Source organism: Anolis sagrei, chromosome 1, assembly GCF_037176765.1.
Source record: "Anolis sagrei isolate rAnoSag1 chromosome 1, rAnoSag1.mat, whole genome shotgun sequence".
NCBI classification, from domain to species: Eukaryota; Metazoa; Chordata; class Lepidosauria; order Squamata; family Dactyloidae; genus Anolis; species Anolis sagrei.
In genome coordinates this window covers 197,359,859-197,380,882 of record NC_090021.1, presented here as the reverse complement: position 1 = coordinate 197,380,882, position 21,024 = coordinate 197,359,859, and the positions used below count along the sequence as shown (strand labels likewise).

At 38.3% G+C, this 21,024-nt stretch overlaps 1 protein-coding gene across 1 annotated transcript in view; it reads right to left on the bottom strand.

The window, feature by feature from the left end:
• The window catches only part of LOC132776472 (sodium channel protein type 3 subunit alpha), a 90,561-nt gene that overhangs the window by 29,435 nt on the left and 40,102 nt on the right, over positions 1-21,024 (bottom strand). Inside the window, 5 exon segments of the mRNA XM_067471946.1 lie at positions 9,556-10,041; positions 13,202-13,558; positions 14,935-15,108; positions 17,030-17,268; positions 18,485-18,617. Coding sequence (XP_067328047.1) covers positions 9,556-10,041; positions 13,202-13,558; positions 14,935-15,108; positions 17,030-17,268; positions 18,485-18,617 — 1,389 coding nt within the window.

Genomic DNA, 21,024 nt, shown 5'->3' with positions numbered 1-21,024 from the left:
GGGTTAAAATCCTTGTGCTGACAGGACTGCTGACCCACAGGCTGGCGGTTTGAATCCCATATCAGCTCTAGCATCCCATGTGGGGACATGAGAGAAGCCTCCCACAAGATGGGAAAATATCAACCATCCGGACGTCCCTGAGCAACGTCCTTGCAGACGATCAATTCAAGTTTTAAATCAGACTTCCCAGTGGCATGAATACTTGTTAAAACTGTTGTTAGTGAGAAAAGATCACAATGGTCTCTTGGTTTCATATGTTGGTTTGTTCTGAAACAATTGAAACAACCAATCCATGCTTCCTTGAGTTTGTTAGTTTAAAATCAGTGTGAAATAAGATAAATGTGTAAGTCTTAAACTTTCTGCTATTCCTTCACATGATGTTGGAAAATATGCTGTTAATTGATGTACAGCCTTCAAAAGTAGCAAAACTAGGCCCAAGGTGCAATATATTGAGATATTCTAATCAATTCCATAATTCTTACTATCTTTAAAGGAATAAAGTCATGACATCATGGTTGGTTAATAATTAGAGAAAACAAAAAAGAAGAACAATATTTCCTAACCCACATAATATAACAAGAGTTTATTATGGTCCAAAATGATATTTGCATTTAACAATGAATCATTTGACAAAGTTTATCAGGCAATATTTTTGAGAGACCAATGTGCACTCAAGGGGAGGGAACGTCTGCGAGGAATACACTGGAAAGCATTTGTTGATGATGCAGCATTCCCAAGACCTGAATCAGCAAAACAACATGCTTGACTAGAGCAGAAGCCTATGCAATACCAGTGAAATTGCATCAAGAAAAGAAGAAGAAAAGAAACCCATTTTTTTTAACAAGATGATCTGAAAAAAAGAATTTGAATTATAACCATTCGATAGTACTGGATTATCCTCTAAGTTGGCATAGGAAAAGGGACCGCAGTTTTACAAGTCTCTTCTGGATTTTAGCGGAGCTCTTGAAATTCTAGCCGCAAAAATCATAACCAACATAAGCTTTGCCCAACAGCATATTAGTGGGGCCCATTTCCCTTATTGAAGCATTCACCTATGGCCTAGTCTTGCTCTCATTTGATTTTTGCTCTTTGTTATTTCAGTGGGAGCAGGAGCAGGCCACTTCTACAAATGTTAAAGCTTTACAAACCACTTCATGATTCAGGTGACATTAAAATAAACAAAGGGATTCAGCCATTATAAATTATCAGAAATAAGTTAGCTTCAAATGCTGTTTCAGCAGTCTAAATTACTTTATGATGTGGCAAACGTTTCGATAAATATACCATTTTTGTTCCCATTTCATCCTCATCTCTGACTTTTGCGAAAGTTTTAATTACACACAGAGGAGGACACAAATTGCCTTTTGGACTCACTGAAGAATTCCTCAGTTTACAGCCTGACGATGTTCATGTTCAAATACAGCCCTGAATTTGCTTCAAATTGATAAAGGTCAAGTCAATATCTTTAAAATTTAAATAGTAGCTGAAAATACCCTAAAGGCACCAAATCTCATCTCATCTTGGAAACTAAGCAGCATCAACCCTGGTTAATGGTGGTGATGTGGGCTCTATTTCAGAGGAAGGAACTGGAAAAACCATCTCAGAGTAGTCCTTGTTGAAGCGTGGTTTTATCCTGGAACTGATCAAGGGTTTCAAATATTGGATTTAATAATAATAATAATAATAATAATAATAATAATAATAGTTTTATTTATAGACTGCCCTCTCTCCCCAAGGAGGCTTTTAAATGCTCCTCCCTAAACTACAAACCTCAGAATTCTGCAGGAAGCAGCAACTGGATTTAAAGTGGATTAATTCCCTAGTGTGATGAAGTAGTCAGAGCGGTTTACCTATAAAAAGGCACACATTCAATGCCGTAGTCAACAAAAATGCTTAAGTCAACAATACAAAATAACATCAGGGATGGTTCTTAATGCCAGCCTTTGGACCTCACTACTGGATGGCTACCTTTAGCATCTCGTAGCAGCGTGCACTTCTTTCTGGTGTGTTTAAGTTCTGACTTGTGACCCTAAGGTGACTCTATCAGAGGGTTTAATTTTGGTAAGTTCACTTAGAGTGGGTTTTGCCTTTATGGCCCTCTGAGACTGGGAGAGTGTGACTTGCTCAAGTTTACTCAGTGAGGTTTCATGGCTGAGTAGGAATTTGATCCCTACAGGTCCTAGTCCCACATCAAAACCATGCTGGTTCTCCCAGAATTAGAACAATTTTTTTAACATTCCAAACCTCAGGGTATTGGGATCAGACAGGAATAAAATCTGAATCAACCAAATTCTGCCTTTAGGCATGTTGCTTGAAAAGCTTGGAGTTGCATAATATCTATTATAAATTCCTAGCTTCTGGAAACTGCATTATCAATTGCCTTACTGCAGCAACTTTTGTATTGTTATAACACTGAGAACCACAGAATAAGCATGTATACACAAAATAGAAAAAAATGAACAGAGCCATTTCTTCCCTTGCTATTTGCCTAGTGATTATCACTGTCAAAGTAGCACACGAATTTTAAAAAGTAAACTGCACAATACCACTTTTTATCAGGGAAAAGATAGGCGAAAACAGCAAATGTCAACCAGGCTGTACAAATGCCATTTCTTTAGCTAAATGAAAATTGAAAAAAGTGACACTAGGACATTTTTTTTAAAAAAAATCCATTCTTGACTGGTATATAATAGACATTGCAGTATATGTATCATGAATGCTAAAAGCAACTCATTTATCGGAAATTTCATCTTTTCAGTCTCTTGCATTGTTTTGATCACACTATTCAATGAAGTATGCATTACACTTTTTTTAAAAAGGCACATTGTTCTTTTTTGTTCTATAACATATAACCAATTTTGCATGAATACAAATTTGAAAGATTTAATCCTCAGACATACTCGAAAAAGTTATCAGCTGTGGTTAACTTTTTTGAGCAACATTATCTTGAAAGAACATTATAATAGCTACCAAAATAAAAAAAAAGTAAGAAACAGTTAAAATTTGAAATATTTGATTAAAGTTCTCTCCAGAAGAAGTTAATATAAATAACTGAATGCCACATTTATAAGGGCTGAATCAAAAAGGGTTTGTTTTTATTGCTTGTAAAAACGATGCATGCTCCCTTTTTTCCCCCTTGGCCTTTGACGAATTCAACATTCTCATTCATTTATATTCCGACTTACAAAACCTATAGGTCATGCAGTAGCTGGTCAAAGTAGCTGATAATTAAATACAGTTAGAAAAATCATTAGCAGAATCAAAATCTATGTTGGGGGTTGCCAATCTTGCCTGACCATGCTGTGATGTGTGAGTCACAGGACTCAGCAGAGAGCAGCTGTGAATGTCTGGACTATCTTGCAATGGACAGGGAAGGAAACATTGCTCAGTTGCATGCAGGCCAGTCAAAAGTCACCAGAAAGTGATTATAGAGGTATAACTTGCTTAGGTAACCTGTGTAAGGATGGTGATTCGTTGGATCTACCTGGTTAAAAAGCACCAGAGCTGCATTCTTGATTGCTCCAGCTTGGTGTTACCCCTGTGAGAAGTAAGAACGGCAGGCAATGAAGTTCATGACAGAGTACCTCCAATCTTTTGCTCTTTGGTGACTGGCATCCCAACAGTTTCAAAACATTTTCAAGGGAAAGAAGAGACAGAATTACCAAAAAGGGAGACAAACACAGGTTGATTATAGAATTCAACTCACATTCCCATCAACCTTCTACCAACTCAGTATTCACACAATTAGAACAATAAGAACCATCGTGAAAACAATAATTGGGGACATGCTATACAGCAACTTTCATTTTTTCCAGTACACTGGTGACAAAATGCTACTAGTTCAGTTGTGGCAATGGTAACTGATGACTCTATGTCAGGGTGGTACAGAATGAATTGGGCATGGTGGTGGGTGGATGGGTTTGGCCCAAACAGAGTAGTTCCCAACCTTTGGGCCTCTAGTTGTTTTTGACTTCAACTCCCAGAAATCCCAGCCAGCTTACCAGTTGTTAGGAACTGTGGGAGCTGAAGTCCAAAACACTTAGAGGCCCAAAGGTTGGGAACCACTGCACCAAGGCACCAGAACCGCAGCCCCAAAATAGACCTTGGGTAACTCCTTCAAAATGCACATAGATTCACCATATCGCTGGCATGGAAGTTTCCCATCACCAATGGATTGATCCCCCCTTCACATCCTACTCCTCTAAGTATGAACCTAAACTAAACCTCAACAGTTAGCTTATTTGAAATCTGCCCCAAGACTAGCCAGAAGTCCATTCCAACTGAAGCTCTAGCAACAAGCAATAACCATTAGGCTTATGTCTCTTCAATGAAGCTAGTTGTCCTTAAGATTCACTCTGCTACTCCTATCCCCTACTGTCAGGAAAGAAGATGAGCCCCAAGGTAGCCAACAGTATCAAGAATGCAGCTTCGTGACTCACAATAAAAAAAGCAAAAAACAAAGCAAAAAAAAAACATTTTAAAAAAACAACAAAAATACAAAACACTTAAACTGGTCAAACTGGGCTGGAAGTGCATGTTCCATATGTTCATTCAGATTTTAATTAACCTGGGATTGATTCTCAGGTAAATATGCATAAGGCTGCAGCTACTAAAAGAAACCTCTTTGTTTTAGAAAACATGTGAACTCAATTGGGTGGGAGTTCATGGACCGATTTTGCCCTCCAGAAACTCACTGCAGGCCATAATAACCCACAAAAGAAAATGGAGAGAAGTCAATTGCTGATTTTGCTTTTTAAATGGAGATAAGTCAATTGCTGATTTTGCTGTGTCAAGTCCATGTCCTTTGTTTGAAATGAAAATTGTAAAAGTTTCTAGCAGAACCTCTCTCCTTTTTCAGAGCATTAGAGAAGGCAGCTTCTGGAACTTCCAAGGGTTAAAAGTTGGAGGAGAAAGATTCATATAGCCTGAGAGTTATGCACTGTCCATCCTGTGTGACAGGAAATATATTGTAGAAGGCAAGGAAAGCACATCAATTATTTTTAAATTTAAAAACACACAAAGCTTAAAACTTTTTTTAAAAGGACTTTGTACCGATATTTTCCCCAATTTCAAATACATGTAAACATTTTTTTTTAAAAAAAACCCTTCCCTAAACCACAAATACAATTACTTCCCTCACTTTCTTTGCTCTGCTTTGTCAGAATTTTAGAAAGAAGGGCAGAATGGTAACCTGACAAATCAAACATCTGGTTATATGTGTTTCTGGAGCTATAGGGTTCAAAACTTTAACTGGAATTCTATATCATTCATATCACAAGGGAGGCCTATTTTAGTTCAATGTGGCTTATTTACACATAAGAATGCTTAGGACTGCAATCTAAGGCCCCATCTACATTGTCATATAATCCAGTTTCTGAATGACTGCATCAAACTGGATGATATAGCAGTAGACATCCAGCCCAAGAGCACCACATTAAGGGCCAATGGTCCGAGACAATCTGATTATCTATGGATGAATGTTATACAAATTGACACATATTAAAGTTTAAGTTTACAAATAGTATTCTAAACTGAGAATCTCTCTCAGTTGAAATATAATGGCCATAACTGTATTTAAAATTAAACAAGCTGGTGCTCAAAGATCAAAGTACACATGAAGGCAAATGCATCTCTTTACATTATCTTTGACATGAAACTGTTAACCACGGTAGTTCCAAACCTTATATGCCCCCATAGCTTTAGTTTGTTATGTTCAAGAAGGTTCACAAATGTTTAAAGAGGAGCATTTAGCATCACATCTAGTTTAAGAGTAGGTTGATTTTCACAGAAAACAAAAGAAAGCAACAGTTACTGCCTATGAAAGAGAAATGTTTCAGTAAGCTTTTGACACAGTTCTTTTTAGATTTAATAGAAATCAATTTGCAAATTAACATCATATTGCAGATAAATGTAGCACCATACAGGATATGGTTTTAGGTAGATGTAAATAGTGTTGCAAAACATCACTATCACACTATGATAGAGTAATAGCTAATTGCAAAATTATACACATGTGAAAGTTTTTAATTAAGCATGATTTTCCATTTTATCTGAATTGAGAAAGTATAGTCTACTGGAAGATGCCAGGATATTAAATCACAGTTTGAAACTGAATAAAATATCATGGCCTTTTTGAAACCAGTAACCACAGTTCATACAAAATAGAAAGTTATAGTTAATTAGAAGCTTTCTGTTCAGACTGCAGTTCTGCAAGGATGTTGCATCATGGGCAAAAGTACTGTGTCAAGCACATCTTAAATTGAAATATGATCATCTGGACTGGCTGATGAGTCACTAGCTAAGTAAATAAAACCAATACTCAGCCAATAGGCTAGGTTACTCTACATTCGACTTTTCAAAACACAATCATTTATATAAAAGGCTTGAACTCGGCTACTGAAGGTTAATACGTCAACATTACAAATATAGCTCACTTGTTGACTATCTTCCCCACTATGGTGAGATGTATTATATTTCTACTTTAAAAATAGCAACTACTTCTGCCATTTAGAGGTCATTCATAATCACCAAAGGAAATTATAACTCCAGAGTCAGGACTTTCAAATCCCAATGCTCATAAAATGTCAGAATAGGAATGACAATAAGGCTATCCATAGTATCTAGATGAAATACTGTATTTCTTACAAATACCAAGAAACAGAGACTAACTGATTAGAGTAATACAAGATATGTACTGAGAGAATGTGTTGTATAGTGTCGCAATGTGGAGAAATAGCTCTGATTTGTCTTTTGATCCTTCTAGAAAAAAATAACAAATACTATACTTCCTCGTTAATGCTCTATAAACATTCTTAGTTGAAAGTTCAGCAATATCTAGAACATGGTTCTCAACATGGGTTCCCCAGATGTATTAGGCCTACAACTCTCAGAAAGCCCAGCCAGTTTACCCACTGTTAGGACTTCTGGGAGTTGAAGACCAAAAACATCTGTGGACCCCAGGTTGGGAACCACTGATCTAGAAGAAGGCAGCTATTGTCACTAGGGATTATATGCGTCCCCTGTTCAGAAGTATATTCATCAAAATTTGTGATAACTCCAAGTGAGTTACATCTTTAACCATATTGAAGAATGGGAAAATCTTGAAGACAGATTTTCATGTCAAAACGACCCAGTGGGTACAGCCATTCAAATACATACTTGACCATGTGTGCCTCATTGAACAACCAAGCATGTTAACACATAATAGTTAAAATAAAACCCATAAGGTATTGCACATAGTAGATACCAAGGATTCATCTACCTGGATATTACAACACAGACTCACCCTGACTTTACTCCTGGCTGTCCACATAAAGTTTCTCCACTTCTAGTAAGGTTTGTGAAGTAAACCAGGTTACTCCATTAAAATAGTTGGGGAATGCTCCAGAGTTTGCCTGAGACTCCAGAATATCCCTGCAGTTTCAGGACAATGTGAACAGCAGGATAGGGTCCAATTCAGACTTCTCTGTTGTCTGTATGGGGCATTGCTGCCACTCATCAGCACACAGCAAAGGGGATGGATCAGGCTCATATTGCTAGCTTTGCTGTTCCAAGATGGTTACAGAGCTCTATGCAAGCTCCTGGCCATCACACTGTGGTTCTGTGGCCATCTGGGAGCAGTGGCAGAGACACATATGGTGAAGTGATGGTACAATGGGACTGATGCACTCCAAACCCAGTTGAACTGTAAAGATCCTGAGCCACTGTTACAGCAAATTCAGGAGGTGGCTTGTGACCATTTCTGCTCCAGACTGGCCCTGGAGTAGACTCTTCCCAAGCAACTCGATTCCTTCCTAAAACTCAAAGAATAGAATCTTACTGTATACATTTTTGTACCTTTCCAATAAACTATATGAAAATCATGCATTTCAATGGCTAGCATAGTGTTATGTAGTTCTACACAAAATGCTAGCCAAACTTAGAGACTTTGGGGTTCACATTTATAGTCATTAATGAATGAAGGTGACTTCAAACATCATCTTTTCAGCTGGCCAAAGACCTTTTAAAGGACTGCAGAAAAGTGCGGGAAGTAATAAGCACAGCATTCTCTCACTCACAGGATACATTGACACAAGCCACTGGAGAAGGGGGCTCTCCGCACCCCACCCCAGGGAGCACTGTGATTGTGACTTCTCAGAATCCTTATCTGCAGCCTTTTGAAAACCTGGGGCGCTGCCTGGCTGAAAAGGTTTCTGTGGGGTAGTACTGACAAGCATTCTGTCATGATGCCGGATCTCAGCTGTCATCAGAACATAAACAGATGTATACTACAAACTTGCGGTTTCTTAAATTTACATCATTTGACTCCAATCATGAAACACAACATCTTTTATGTGGGAATATATTTATATATTTGGAATTTGTAAAGGCATTCATAGACAAGACAAAACTGAACAATACTAAAACAAATGTTGAATCCTTTCTGTCTAGATAATGTTCTTAAAATACATCAAGGATTATTCACGAATGGGATGTGATCCAAAGAGCTTTTTTTCTCTTTCCTTATGGACTTTTTTTGATCCCCATTCATAGCAACTGATCTTCTCTGGAGACAGAGCTTGAAAACATTACTGGCCATGCTGGTTGGAAGAATATGGTAGTTGTAGTCCAAAAGTTACATTTCCAAGTTCTTGGACCAGTGTGATACACTGGACTGCAACTAGAAGGAAATACAACGTGCAAGTACATACAGACACACACACTCATGTCCTGTGTACTCTGTGGATCAAGCATTCTTCCAATTTATAAACAGAAGAGATTAGGACTTGGTTGCTATGTTTCAGAAGGTTGCTGTTTAGTACTAGCTGTTTTAAAACAGCCTACATTTTCTTTTTACTTTTCAGTGACAGTTTATTTTTTTTTGTCTTTTAGCTGCAGGAAAGCAAAGCAGAATGCTCTGTTTTGCTTTCTCTCTCATACACACAAACACACACACATTTTTGTAGTGGCTTCCCACTCCTAGAAATACCAGGAGAATGCTCCGAGAGGCCCCAATTCCCCTGACTTCATATCATCCATGCAAAGGCTTTTCCTGATATTTTTCAATGCCCACTGGAACACAGTAAAAAGAGGACCAGTACATTTCCTAAAGAATACATATGAAGCAAATCTTTCTACCACTGGTAAAAGCTTACCTCCTTCCCAATGATGTTCTGCTGCCATCGAATAGCAGAGCATAAGTCGAAGCTGTAAGAGGTGTGCATTTGGAAAGGAACATGGGAAATTGCATTCTACCAAGTCAGACTATTGGCTTTCCATAGATTGACAACCAGTTCTTTCCTTGGAAATGTTGGGGAGTGATCTTGTTTGCAACACACTCCATCGCTCAATTTATGCCGTACATTCTCATCCCACACATCATTCCAAAATTTCACAAATTGAAATAAATACAAATGTTACAAATAACTGAAAAACATCCTGATGAGAAAAAAACTAAAATACCAGTAAAGTTGCTATAAAAACCAGCTGTGTGATCTTCCAGTACCATAACCTGTGCAAAGACAACAAGAAAATAACACATTTATTATACATTAATATATATGTATAAAGTCCTACCTCTTTGCTCTCTCCAAGGTCAGATTCACTGCTAAATTCCTCTGTGTTAATATTTTCAAAATCAGACTCCCCCGCTGCAATTGGCACAGTCACAGTAAGGCCCGGATTATTTATAAATGACATGTACTCATTTTCATCCATCATGTATTTTTCCACACTGCTGCCTGTGCCAACACCACTTGTGGTTCCATTCCCATCTCTCAAATAATGCACATCTTTTGTAATTTCAACCATGGTATGGTTAGAAATATAGATTTCTTTCTTGTTGTTTAGTTCTTCCAGCGCTTTGATATCCTCAGTGGCTTTCTGCTTTCTAATAACACTTTTCTGAACCAATTCTTGCATTTTTTTCTTAATATAATCAATTCCTCTCTGAATCCTCCCCACGGCAATCTGGAGATTGTTCATTTCATTATCATCATCTGTAGCAGCAAGATTGTCTGAACTGAAGGAGCTCAACAGCAAGGCTAGAAAAAGGTTCAATACCTAGAATGTAGAGAGAAAAAGGACTAAATAGCATGGGTTTATATATATATATATATATATATATATATATATATATATATATAGAAGGGGAAAATAAATCGGGGCCTGACACATATTAAGAAAGCAGTCTAGAGATTGTCATTGCCAAAACTAGGTGGGAATACTGTAACACTCTAGTTGTCTTTACAATGTTCCTGTATTTTCGATAGGAGTTGTGGGTTATCAGGCAATGTCTGGGGATACGCTGGAGTCTGCTTGAACCTCTGAAGCATCCCATGATCTTGGGGCAATATGGACAGCTGGATCAGGTCTCATTTGTGCTGATCCACTGTCTACATGGAGCTGTTGCAATCAACCTTTCCCTGTGCCCATCGGTGCAGGATCATGCCCATATACTCACTGTTACCAGTTGGCTACAGAGCTCTGTACCAGTTCCTGGCTGACAGAGGCATCATGTCCTGATATCAGCAGAGGCACCCACACAACCAAGAGGAAAGAGGGGAGATCATTCCCTTCCTTCTCCTGGTTGTACAACCACCTCTACTGATATTAGAACAGAACACTTATGATGGCCAGGAGCTCTCACAGAGCTCTTTGATGGGCCAGGTGCAGAAACAGTCACACAGAAGATGAGGTGATGATTCAAAAGGCTGTTGGCCATGATGAAAAATGTGGAAAATGTGGGTGCCAACCTGCCACCACAGCAGGTTTGAAAAGGTGCTTATGGCTACCTCTGGGGCCAATCTGATTTGTTATCCAGTGTCTCATGGGTGATCACTCATAGTTGAGTATGATTGTCTTCCAGAGGTAGAGCCTTGGTGGTAGATTCATGAATGACTGTAAATCCTTTCTGGTTCTGCATGCTCTTTCATATCAAGGACACAAATTTCTAGATGGAAGGTGATTATGACAAGGATCAGACTTCAGACTTGGTCTATACAGGCAACAAACTGAAATATCAAAATTCTGACATGGTTACGTACCATTTTAGACACAAAGCTTTCAAATATGAAGCTATATACCCAACAACAACTCAATTGGACACATTTGTAGAGAATAAGGCTAATAATGACTATGGCTTCTATTGGTCTTCAATATCAGAGATTGTGGGACCCTCTCACATTACATATAACACTATTATTCCACTTTAACTGGTGTAACACTATTTTACAGAATCCTGGGATCTGCAGTTTAGAAAGGGAAATTTAGAATTCTCAGCCAGAGAGCTCTTGGAATTTGCTAAACTACAAACTCAAGAATTCCATATGTCTACGGACAATGTTGGCTCTTTGGCTTAGAAATGGAGATGAACACCAACCCCCAGAGTCGGACACAACTGGACAATGTTAGTGGAAAACCTTTACCTTTACCTAGCACTATAGTATGATAAGGCCCTATATGCTAAGAAGTACAAGCATGAGGGTGCTATTGTCCTCATGCCTACTCATGTACAAAATTCCAGAGATCTGGCTGGCCACTGTGGAATCGCAGGGTTGGATTAGATAGGCCTTTGGTTTGACTCAACAAGGTGCTCTCTCTCTCCCTCACACACACACACGCAGACATATACATAACACATTCTCCTATGTCCTGTTTCAAAATGAAAGCTTCTCAGTCCAGTCCTGCAGCATTGGCGAGATCTTACCTAAGACAGTAATTTTCTAAAAAATGTACATTATGGAAAGATTACTGTGATTACAGCACATCATAGAAGTGTACTATCATTATGTTTTCCAAAAAGGCAAGGCACTTTTTTTTAACATTGAATGATGACTTGCTATTTGTTAACAGGCATTGCCTTTGGAGAAAATCAATAAACAATGTTCTCTCTGTGTTTCCAGGGACCACTCCTGTGCTCAGATTATTTATTATTCGGTCTGCAGGTTATATGCAGTAAATATAAAAGTTCGCTTTCCTAACATAATGGGGTGAAAGGGAGAGAGAAAAGCTGGTTTGAAGAGGGTACTAAGGAAGACTGGGTGGGAAGAAAAAAGAGCAGTAAGGCAGGAGGGTGTTCCTGTTCCTCCAATAACTGATAAGGAAAAGGCTCAGAGAAGCGCTTCTGACTCAGTTTCCCCCCTATTTTCCCATGAATAGAATTACATCTGGTTCTTAATGGCTAATGTGTTCTTTCAAGGATCAGACATGAATGAAGCCATTCATATGTCTATAAAGGATCAGGTCACATGTTAGCCCAGAGTAGTAATAATTTATTATAATGGCATACAGTTTTGGAGAAAGGTTGATTACACAACTCCCCTGTTGCAAACAGCTCCATTAGCTGCCAACCTATTTCCGAGCAAGGTCGAAAATGATGGTTTTGACCTAGAAAGCCCTACACAAATTGGGTCCAAGTTATGTGAAGGACTATATTTCCCTTTATGACCAGTGGTTCCCAACTTTTTTGACCAGGGATTACTTGACCAAGGACTACTTTACCAGGGACTATGTGACCAAGAACCACTTTGACCAGGGACCACTCTCCAACATTAGTACCATATTAGTAAAAATAATGTTTTGTCAACTTTAGATTCGGTTGGGGGTGCTGGTTCAGAAAATTGCATTGGATAGATCACATTAGCTCTAGTTTCTGATAGAGAACATATGCCATGGTCAGCGACAGGGACAAAGTGGCAGGCGGCATGAAAGGAGCGGAAATAAAATAAATGAAATAACATATATAAATAAATAAAGAGGAAGGAGGCTCACGGACCAGATTTTCGTCCACATGGCCCACAGGTTAAGAACCACTGTTTTATGGCCCATTGCAACTCTATGATGGGCCCTTCTCTCCATCCCACCACTCACTTAGGATCATTTGATGGGAACAAGGGAGAGGGTCTTCTCAATGGCTGCTCCCAGACTTTGAAACCCCTTCTCTTTTGAGGCCAAGATGAATCCATCTTGCTTGCCATTTGTTAGCAGGAAAAAACATTCCTCTGCCATCAGGATTTTAAGGTTTGTATAGATTTTAATATATTTCAATTTTTAAATGTTTGATGTTTTTAACTGTAGAAATTGTGTAATTTTTAAACATTTTAGATTTACATTTGTTGTCTTTGTATGGTTATCAATTAGCCCTATTTTATATTCATTGTTCGCTGCCTTGAGTCTCTAATATTGGGAGAAAGGATAAAAATACAGTCAATAAAATACATACCACTAAGTTTCCAATCACCATGACCAGCATAAAAACAATAAGGCACATGGTTTGTCCTGCAACCTCCATACAGTCCCACATGGTTTCTATCCATTCTCCGCAAAGTACACGGAACACGATCAAGAAAGAGTGGAAAAAGTCATTCATGTGCCACCGTGGAAGCTCACAGTCCTCCGCAATCTTGCAGACACATTCCTTGTAACTTTTCCCAAACAGTTGCATTCCAACCACGGCAAAAATAAAGACAATGATGGCCAGGACCAAGGTCAGATTTCCCAAAGCACCCACGGAGTTTCCAATAATTTTGATCAGCATATTTAACGTTGGCCAGGATTTTGCTAATTTGAAAACACGAAGCTGCAAAATAATATCAAAGAAACATAATTACAGCTTACATTTGTTTTAACAGTTTATATTTTAGTGTTTTTAAAGAATGTAAACACTACAGAAATTGTTGAAATTTAGTGGGAGGAAGACAGAAACTGCCTTTACATATTTAATTTAAAAGTATATACTGCCATACATTTGTAGTGTGACTATAGTGACTGAGGCAGTGTTAATCTTCAACCTGGACTATAGCAATGACTTCTCTAAACTATAAGGATGGTTCAGAAATTGCAACAGACACAGAAGGCTTAGGCTAAACTACCACGTGGACCAACATACTAGCAACATGTAACATGTTTGCTAAGAGAAAGACCCCTTCTACATTGCCATATAAAATCCAGATTGCCTTCTTTGAACTGAATTATATAGTGATATAGACATATAATCCAGTTCAAAGCAGATAATGTGGATTATCTCATTTGATAATCTAGATTATCTGGCAGTGTAGAAGAGGCCAAATATTCTGTCTTTTTGCTGCTGGGTCAGGTTAAAATTTTGTTGTTAGCTGATACAATGCAGCACAACTCAAGGTATGGTTACCTGAGGAACTGCATAGACCCATTCAGTCTTAGAGGTAGCCTGAAAAGCACTGGACAACATGCTCAGCAATTATTCAAAGTTGTTCATTAATCCTAGTTGCAGCCACAATATGTAAAGGTTTAAACTTAAAAGAACAAGACATGTCCTATTACTCTTAGCTTTCAATGAGTGTTAAATACACATGTATTTAAGCAAGCTGTTTAGTCCAACCTAACATCTTGTGCATGAACCATGCACTGCATTGCTATTTTATTTTGTGTATTGTGTGTTTTTCATAATTTATTCATACTGACCACTTCAAAATTTTCAGATCAAAGAAGTACATAAATATTTGCAAATGAATAATACATTCACTAGAATATGGATTAGGAAGAGGGAATGTATTCAGGTCTGGGAGCTATATTTTCATTTACACATAAATCATAAAGTGAACATAATTCACTTATTATTTCCATTACAATTACCATATGTATGGTAGCTCCCAAAACATTTCTGTTGCAACCATTTTTTAAATTACATATGCACTAGAAACTAGATATGGAAACAGAACACTGTAGAGTAGTTGACTTCAAGTTATGGTGACCTGAAGGTGAACCCAGCACAAGGTTTTCTTGGCAAGATTGGTTTAGAGGAGCGTTTTCCTTTGCCCTCCTCTGAGGTTGAAAGAACACAACTTGCCCAAGGTCACCTAAGAGGTTTGTATGGTTGAACAAAGATCCAAACTTAGGTCTCCAATGTCATAGTCCAGGGCTCAAACCATTATACCACACTGTGAACATAAGTGCCATATTTATTAATATATTTACCAGTCGGAAGGATCTTAGTACTGACAGTCCTTCCACATTTGCAAGACCCAGCTCCATCAAACTTAAGCTGACAATGATGCCATCAAATATGTTCCAGCCTTCTTGGAAATAATAATAAGGATCCATGGCAATTATTTTCAGGACCATTTCTGCAGTGAAGATTCCAGTGAAAACCTGTGGGCAAGATGTTCATATTTCATTTGGGCTCCCAATTAACGTATGTGTACAATCTTTTAATTCAGAGGCCTCCTATACATTTCAGCATACATCCATTTCTAGCATAGCTATTCAAACCAATGATTCCTCTAGCAAAAGGGTGGGCTAAGTGCAGCATTTAAAGTGACCTCTTAAAATCTTGGTTTGACATATTATATATGCATTTTTTTAAAAAAAATGTCTTTGAAAATGTCATCTGGGGGTGTGGAGAGCAAGGATGATTCCATGTTCTTTGCATGTATTTGTGCCTTCAAGTTGCTGGTTGATTTATGGTGACCCTTTCAATTTCACAGGGTTTTCTTAGGCAAGGAAAAGTCAGAAGTGGTTTTGACAGTTCCTTCCTTTGAAATACCTGTAGCCCTACAGGTATTTGTTGGAAGTCTTCCATTCATGTACTAACCAAAGCTAACCCTGCTTAACTTATAAGATCATAGAGAATCTGGAGGTTTTAGGATATTTAGACTCACCTGTGTTGACTACACTGCAATCATTCAGTTATTATCAGAGCACAGAGAACTAAAGATAGGATGTCCTAATTCAAGTCCATGGATGGGTATTTTTGTCAACAAATTCTGTTGCACCTCTAATGGAAGTGAATTAAAGAGGTTCCCTAGGCTATGTTCATATTCTTTTAAAAGTAATGTGACAAGGAAAGTCTGTTTCCATTAATCCTGGACCCAAGAACCACCTACTGTCAGTGCCTCCATTTTGTCAGGATTTAGATTCAGTCCACTGGCCTCCTTCCAGCCTAGTGTTGCTTCCAGGCACCTATCCAACACTTTTGAACCTTCTCCAGATTCAAATGGAATAGAGAGAAGGAGCTGAGTGTCATCAGCAATGATATCAGTTTGCTAATGACATTGCTCCCAGTGCTCTGGATGACAGCTATTAGCAGTTTCATGTACATGTTGAACAAGATGAGAGATAGAATAAAATATAAACATATTACTATCTGGACTCATTTTTCATATTGAAAGCTGATATGGCCATGTTTCCTAGGAATATGGAAACAGGCAGAAAGACAAGATTTCTACTTATGGAGATATCAATGAGGCTTTCAAAGTAATATGTTGCAATCTGCTTATTATAATTAATTTGGACTAGCTAAATGGTAGTACAGTTGTTCCTCCAGTATCTTCAACTTTACCATATTTTATTATGATGGATTTGATTACTGTGTTCTTGTGAGGAATCTCTAGACTTCCATCATGACAATAGTCAGACTCCAATGGACACTGACCATAGACACGTTGGAGGAGTGTTCTTGCAGGTTAAAAAGTATTTGTTTACTTACTTATTTATTTAATTTATTTTTATTCCTTTTAATTGTAGTTTTCCCACTTTTACGAGGATCACATGTCCTGAACCCCCACAAAAGTGGAGGCTTTACTATATTTACTAATACAAATATTATGATGAGGTATTAACCAGAAATTAACAAGACAACATGGGAATTCGGACTATAAAAACATTGTGTTGATGACCTTTCAAACAACCGCTTTGGTTCTTGAGTAAATTGAAGGAATTTCGTTGCAAAGTTATTTGTGCTTCTCTCCTTTTGCTTTGCTATTTGCTATTCGCTGAATTTTGCCATTAAGAGTTTTTGTGCCTTGTCAGATTCTTCTAATCTTCATTGGAGGAATGAATTCACTTGAAAGTTCAAATTGCATTTTTAACTTTCCCACAAACATTTCATAATCATTGTTGACATCAGCACTTCCAATCGAGAGAGCGGACAGGATCCCATTATTGGGATCCTGTCTGAAGTTTTGACTATACTGCTATATTTTCTTTAATGCTATGCTTAATCTTTGCTTTAACAATTCCTATGAAAATGATTCAGTATAACAGAGAAATTCTCCCTTGTCTGTATACATACCAGGTTTCCCACCAAAAGCACATGATTGAAATAGTGAGTCATTGGGTAGTGCTCCATGGCCATAAATAGGGTATTCAAAACAATGCAGATGGTAATAGCAAGGTCAACAAATGGATCCATCACAATCAGATTCACAATGTGCTTTACTTTTAACCAAGGTCTCCAACAATCCCAGATCAAGAATGTATTTGCAAATCTGTACCAGCATGGTGGACACTTCTGTCTAGATTCTTCAAGTTCTGGGTGGTGAGAAGGAAAATAAAAACAAATTATGTATTTATTAATTTTTTTATTAAAAACTACACATTTTTGTAAATCAGTTCTGCAGCAAGTGGGAGAAGTATATACCACATAACTATAAGTATACACAATATTTATACACAGAAATTTATATTCCAAGATCACCCCATGCATACTTTGTGTGTGTGTGTGTGTTTGTCAGGAGCAACTTGAGAAACTGCAAATTGCTTCTGGTGTGAGAGAATTGGCCATCTGCAAGGACACTGCCCAGGGGGCGCCCAGATGTTTTGATGTTTTACCATGCTTGTGGGAGGCTTCTCTTATGTCCACACATGGGGAACTGGAACTGACAGAGGGAGCTCAACACACTCTCCCTAGATTCAAACTGCGGACCTGTCAGTCTTCAGTCCTGCCGCTACAAAGGGTTTAACCCATTGCACTACCTGGGGCTCCTCCCACAGATACTTGGAACTGTGGATAATAATGAATCCTATATCTTGGACCAGAAGCATACTATAGAATCACAGTGCTTCATTCTGCATCTTTATTCTGCATAGAAAAAACACCCTTAATACCTTTGTTAAGGTAACAAGAACATATTCACATTACTACATTACTTTAGGAGCCCTAGTACTGTCATCCACAACCTTTTTTTCATAGTAGTCTGGTCCAATGAATACTTCTAGTTTGTTTGACATTCTGCCCTCTTTTATATACCCAGCAAAACTACCTCCACTATGCCTTTCTCTGTCCTTCTCATAGTTTGTGTGCAGAGATGACCATATTCAGTATCTCTTTTCACTCTACTATTTATGATCACAATATCCATGTTTTCCCTCAATATCAAGCACTCCAATTCCTGATGTTTTGATGATTTAGCATTCAATATCCACATCCAGTTATGATATTTCCCATGTAGGAAGAAAAACTTCCCCTGGTATATTGAAAACAGTCACTATTCAGTGAAGTCATGAATGCCATCAATCACAAAGAGACAAAGATTGGCCTGAAAATTCATTAGAGAAAAAAAGGGCAGTTTTACAAAATTTGGATCAACTATATTCAGAAATTTGTCATGGAGGAAAATAGGAAATGCTTGTCCATTGCCTTAGGGTTTGTCAGCAAGAGTGTTACTTTCTATTAGGATGAAAGGAACCACATTCTACCGTGTGTGTAGTTTGAATATAGCATGCAGATAGATGAGTCTTTCCATACCTTCCATAGTATTAGTGAGTATGCTGGCTATACTCATAGCTCTCTGTCGTGCTGCTGATTCTTCCATCAATTCCATAGAAATCTGATAAGAGCTCAATCTTCTTTTCCGTATTTCTGTTTCTGTAGTGGTACCCTGAAAATACAACACTTGTGAAATAATTCCTGGAACTCGAGCAATTAATTCTGTAAATGAAAACTACAACAAAATATTCAGTGTATAGGTTTTCAGTCACTCCATTCCAGTTTATGCTCTCTGCTTGGCCCCTTTGATGCTAGTGGTAAATCTGCACTGATTTGCTGCAAAGGACAAAAACAGGGCAAAAAGGTTCCTTTTTATCCCAATTCCAGCCGAAAAATATGAATATTCTAATCACTGTATGTTCCTGCACTCATGAAAACACGTGAAACAGGTTTGTGTGGGGACCTGCTCTCAGGTGCTGGAATTTTTTGTCTTCCATTTAAAGCCCACATTTTCATGCTGTCTGGAAGCACCCTTAGAAAGAAATATGAGACAGTCAGACAGTGGTGCCTTGATAACAAATGACGCTTCAGACAAGAAGACTTATGAGGACTGCTCATTACCTGAAGTAAGCCAAAGCCACCTGAGCTAACACTAAGCCATCTGAAGTTGCGTTGCATCTAAAACCTTTCTGAGTCTGAGCCAACTGGAAATTATTCAGGGTGCTTCTGCCCTGCCCCAATTTTCTCCCAGCAGTTGATCTGGTAAACTTAGGTGCTCCCTTGCTTTGCCTCCTTGTTTGGGTCTTCTGCTGGCTAATCTCTGTGAGCAGAGCAGTTGTGCAAGCAGATCCCTGTGCCAGTTCATCACTGAGATCATCTGGAAGAGGGAAATTATTCAGCCAGCACACATGCTTCTTGCCTATTCCTAAACCTTCTATGGCCAACACATCTTTCAGTTGCAGTTACATTACCTGGGCTATAAACATTAGGGCCAATTCTCACACACTAGGGTTGCCAGGATGGGGAATTTCAATGCTCTGTAGGCCAGGTTTCTGCCCTGACTGTGGCCACACCAGACAAGAAATGTGGCATGGGTTGGTGTTGAATCAAAAGCACAAGTGACCTTATATCTCCCTCTGATTGAGAAAATATTGGCTTCTCAGGGGTGGAAGGCTAAGGTTTATTTTAAGCCCAGTCCTAGAGATCTCCAGGAGATGAAAATACCAATTTCCATGAAAAATGATTTTGACACAGGGCTCACAAGTAGCCTTGGGGGACTCATGTAATTTGTAGCTAATTTTAACCATCCCTGATGTGAAAAAATGCACTCTGCAGGAAAGTGCAAGCAGCAATCACTCCATGACAATTTACACTGTCAAGTATATTTCCAAAACAACTGTAACCCCAAAATCCAAGAAATGTAAGTTCTGTTGGAACTTAACTGGACCAAAAAAGTGGGGGGTTTGCCACTTTCAGTCTTTAAAAAAGAGAGGCTAAACCTAAAACAGTTATACATATTTACTTGAGCATAATTTGCCAGGTATGCATTACCAAAATAAAAAAAGGATTTGCTGTCCAATGTAATGCAAGGCAGTGGTGGCCATGAAAATGCTGATGGGCTTTGTGTCTGGCCTTCACACCAGCTTTTTTGCAGCTACCATCAACTTCCCACCAGCCTTTGCATGGCCACAGCTGCCTTTCCCTCTTCTCTTCCCAGTTGGGCTCTCTTGCACAACAGCACAGATGGGTTTAGGTGTATGTTTCTACATGTCATTGAATTTTAGCAGTGTAATTTAGCTAAAAAATGAGTGTTAGACTTGGGTAAATATGGTATTTCAAAGAAGATGAAATGTATATATTACTTTTTGAAGATTAAAAATAATATTCAGAAAGACATTTTATAATCTAGAAGCTTTCAGCACTGTATTGCAAAGCTAAGTGTAACCACTTGTCTAGACAGAACTAGCTTTGGCCTGCCTTGTGCATCTCCTTAATTTTATTTAGCAAGATCACTGCATTTAATTACCTGCTTTGCATTGTAAATCATGTTACGCACCTATTTCTGAGTTTCAAACAAATGGGCTGTAAACACAAGAATAAAATTATGTAAGTTGAATTAATGTGGGAACTGTGCAACTTAACCACAGGTAGGGAGGCATAACAGAGGAGTCAAAATAGTGTTCAAGATTATGCAGTCTTGATGCAACGTTACAGCAATGTGTACATGATAAATATATTTGGGGTGCTTTGAATGCGATTTTCCTGCTTCTTGGCAGGGAGTTGGACTGGATGGCCCACAAGGTCTCTTCCAAATCTATGATTCTATGATTATTGTGAACAAATATGCCATACCAATGAAGAGGACATGTCTGTATTAATGAAACACCATCCTTCCCACTCAGAAAACCATTCATAACTCTTACGATCACAAAATTGTTTTGGCACTTGCTTGTATGTATGTGTATGCTTTTGTAATAAGCAAGACCTACACATGTACATTGATAGGAAAGATCTGGGATAATGATGTATAGAAAGCTTGCACAGAGCATAGGACCAAAAGAGCTATCCTGACTGTAATT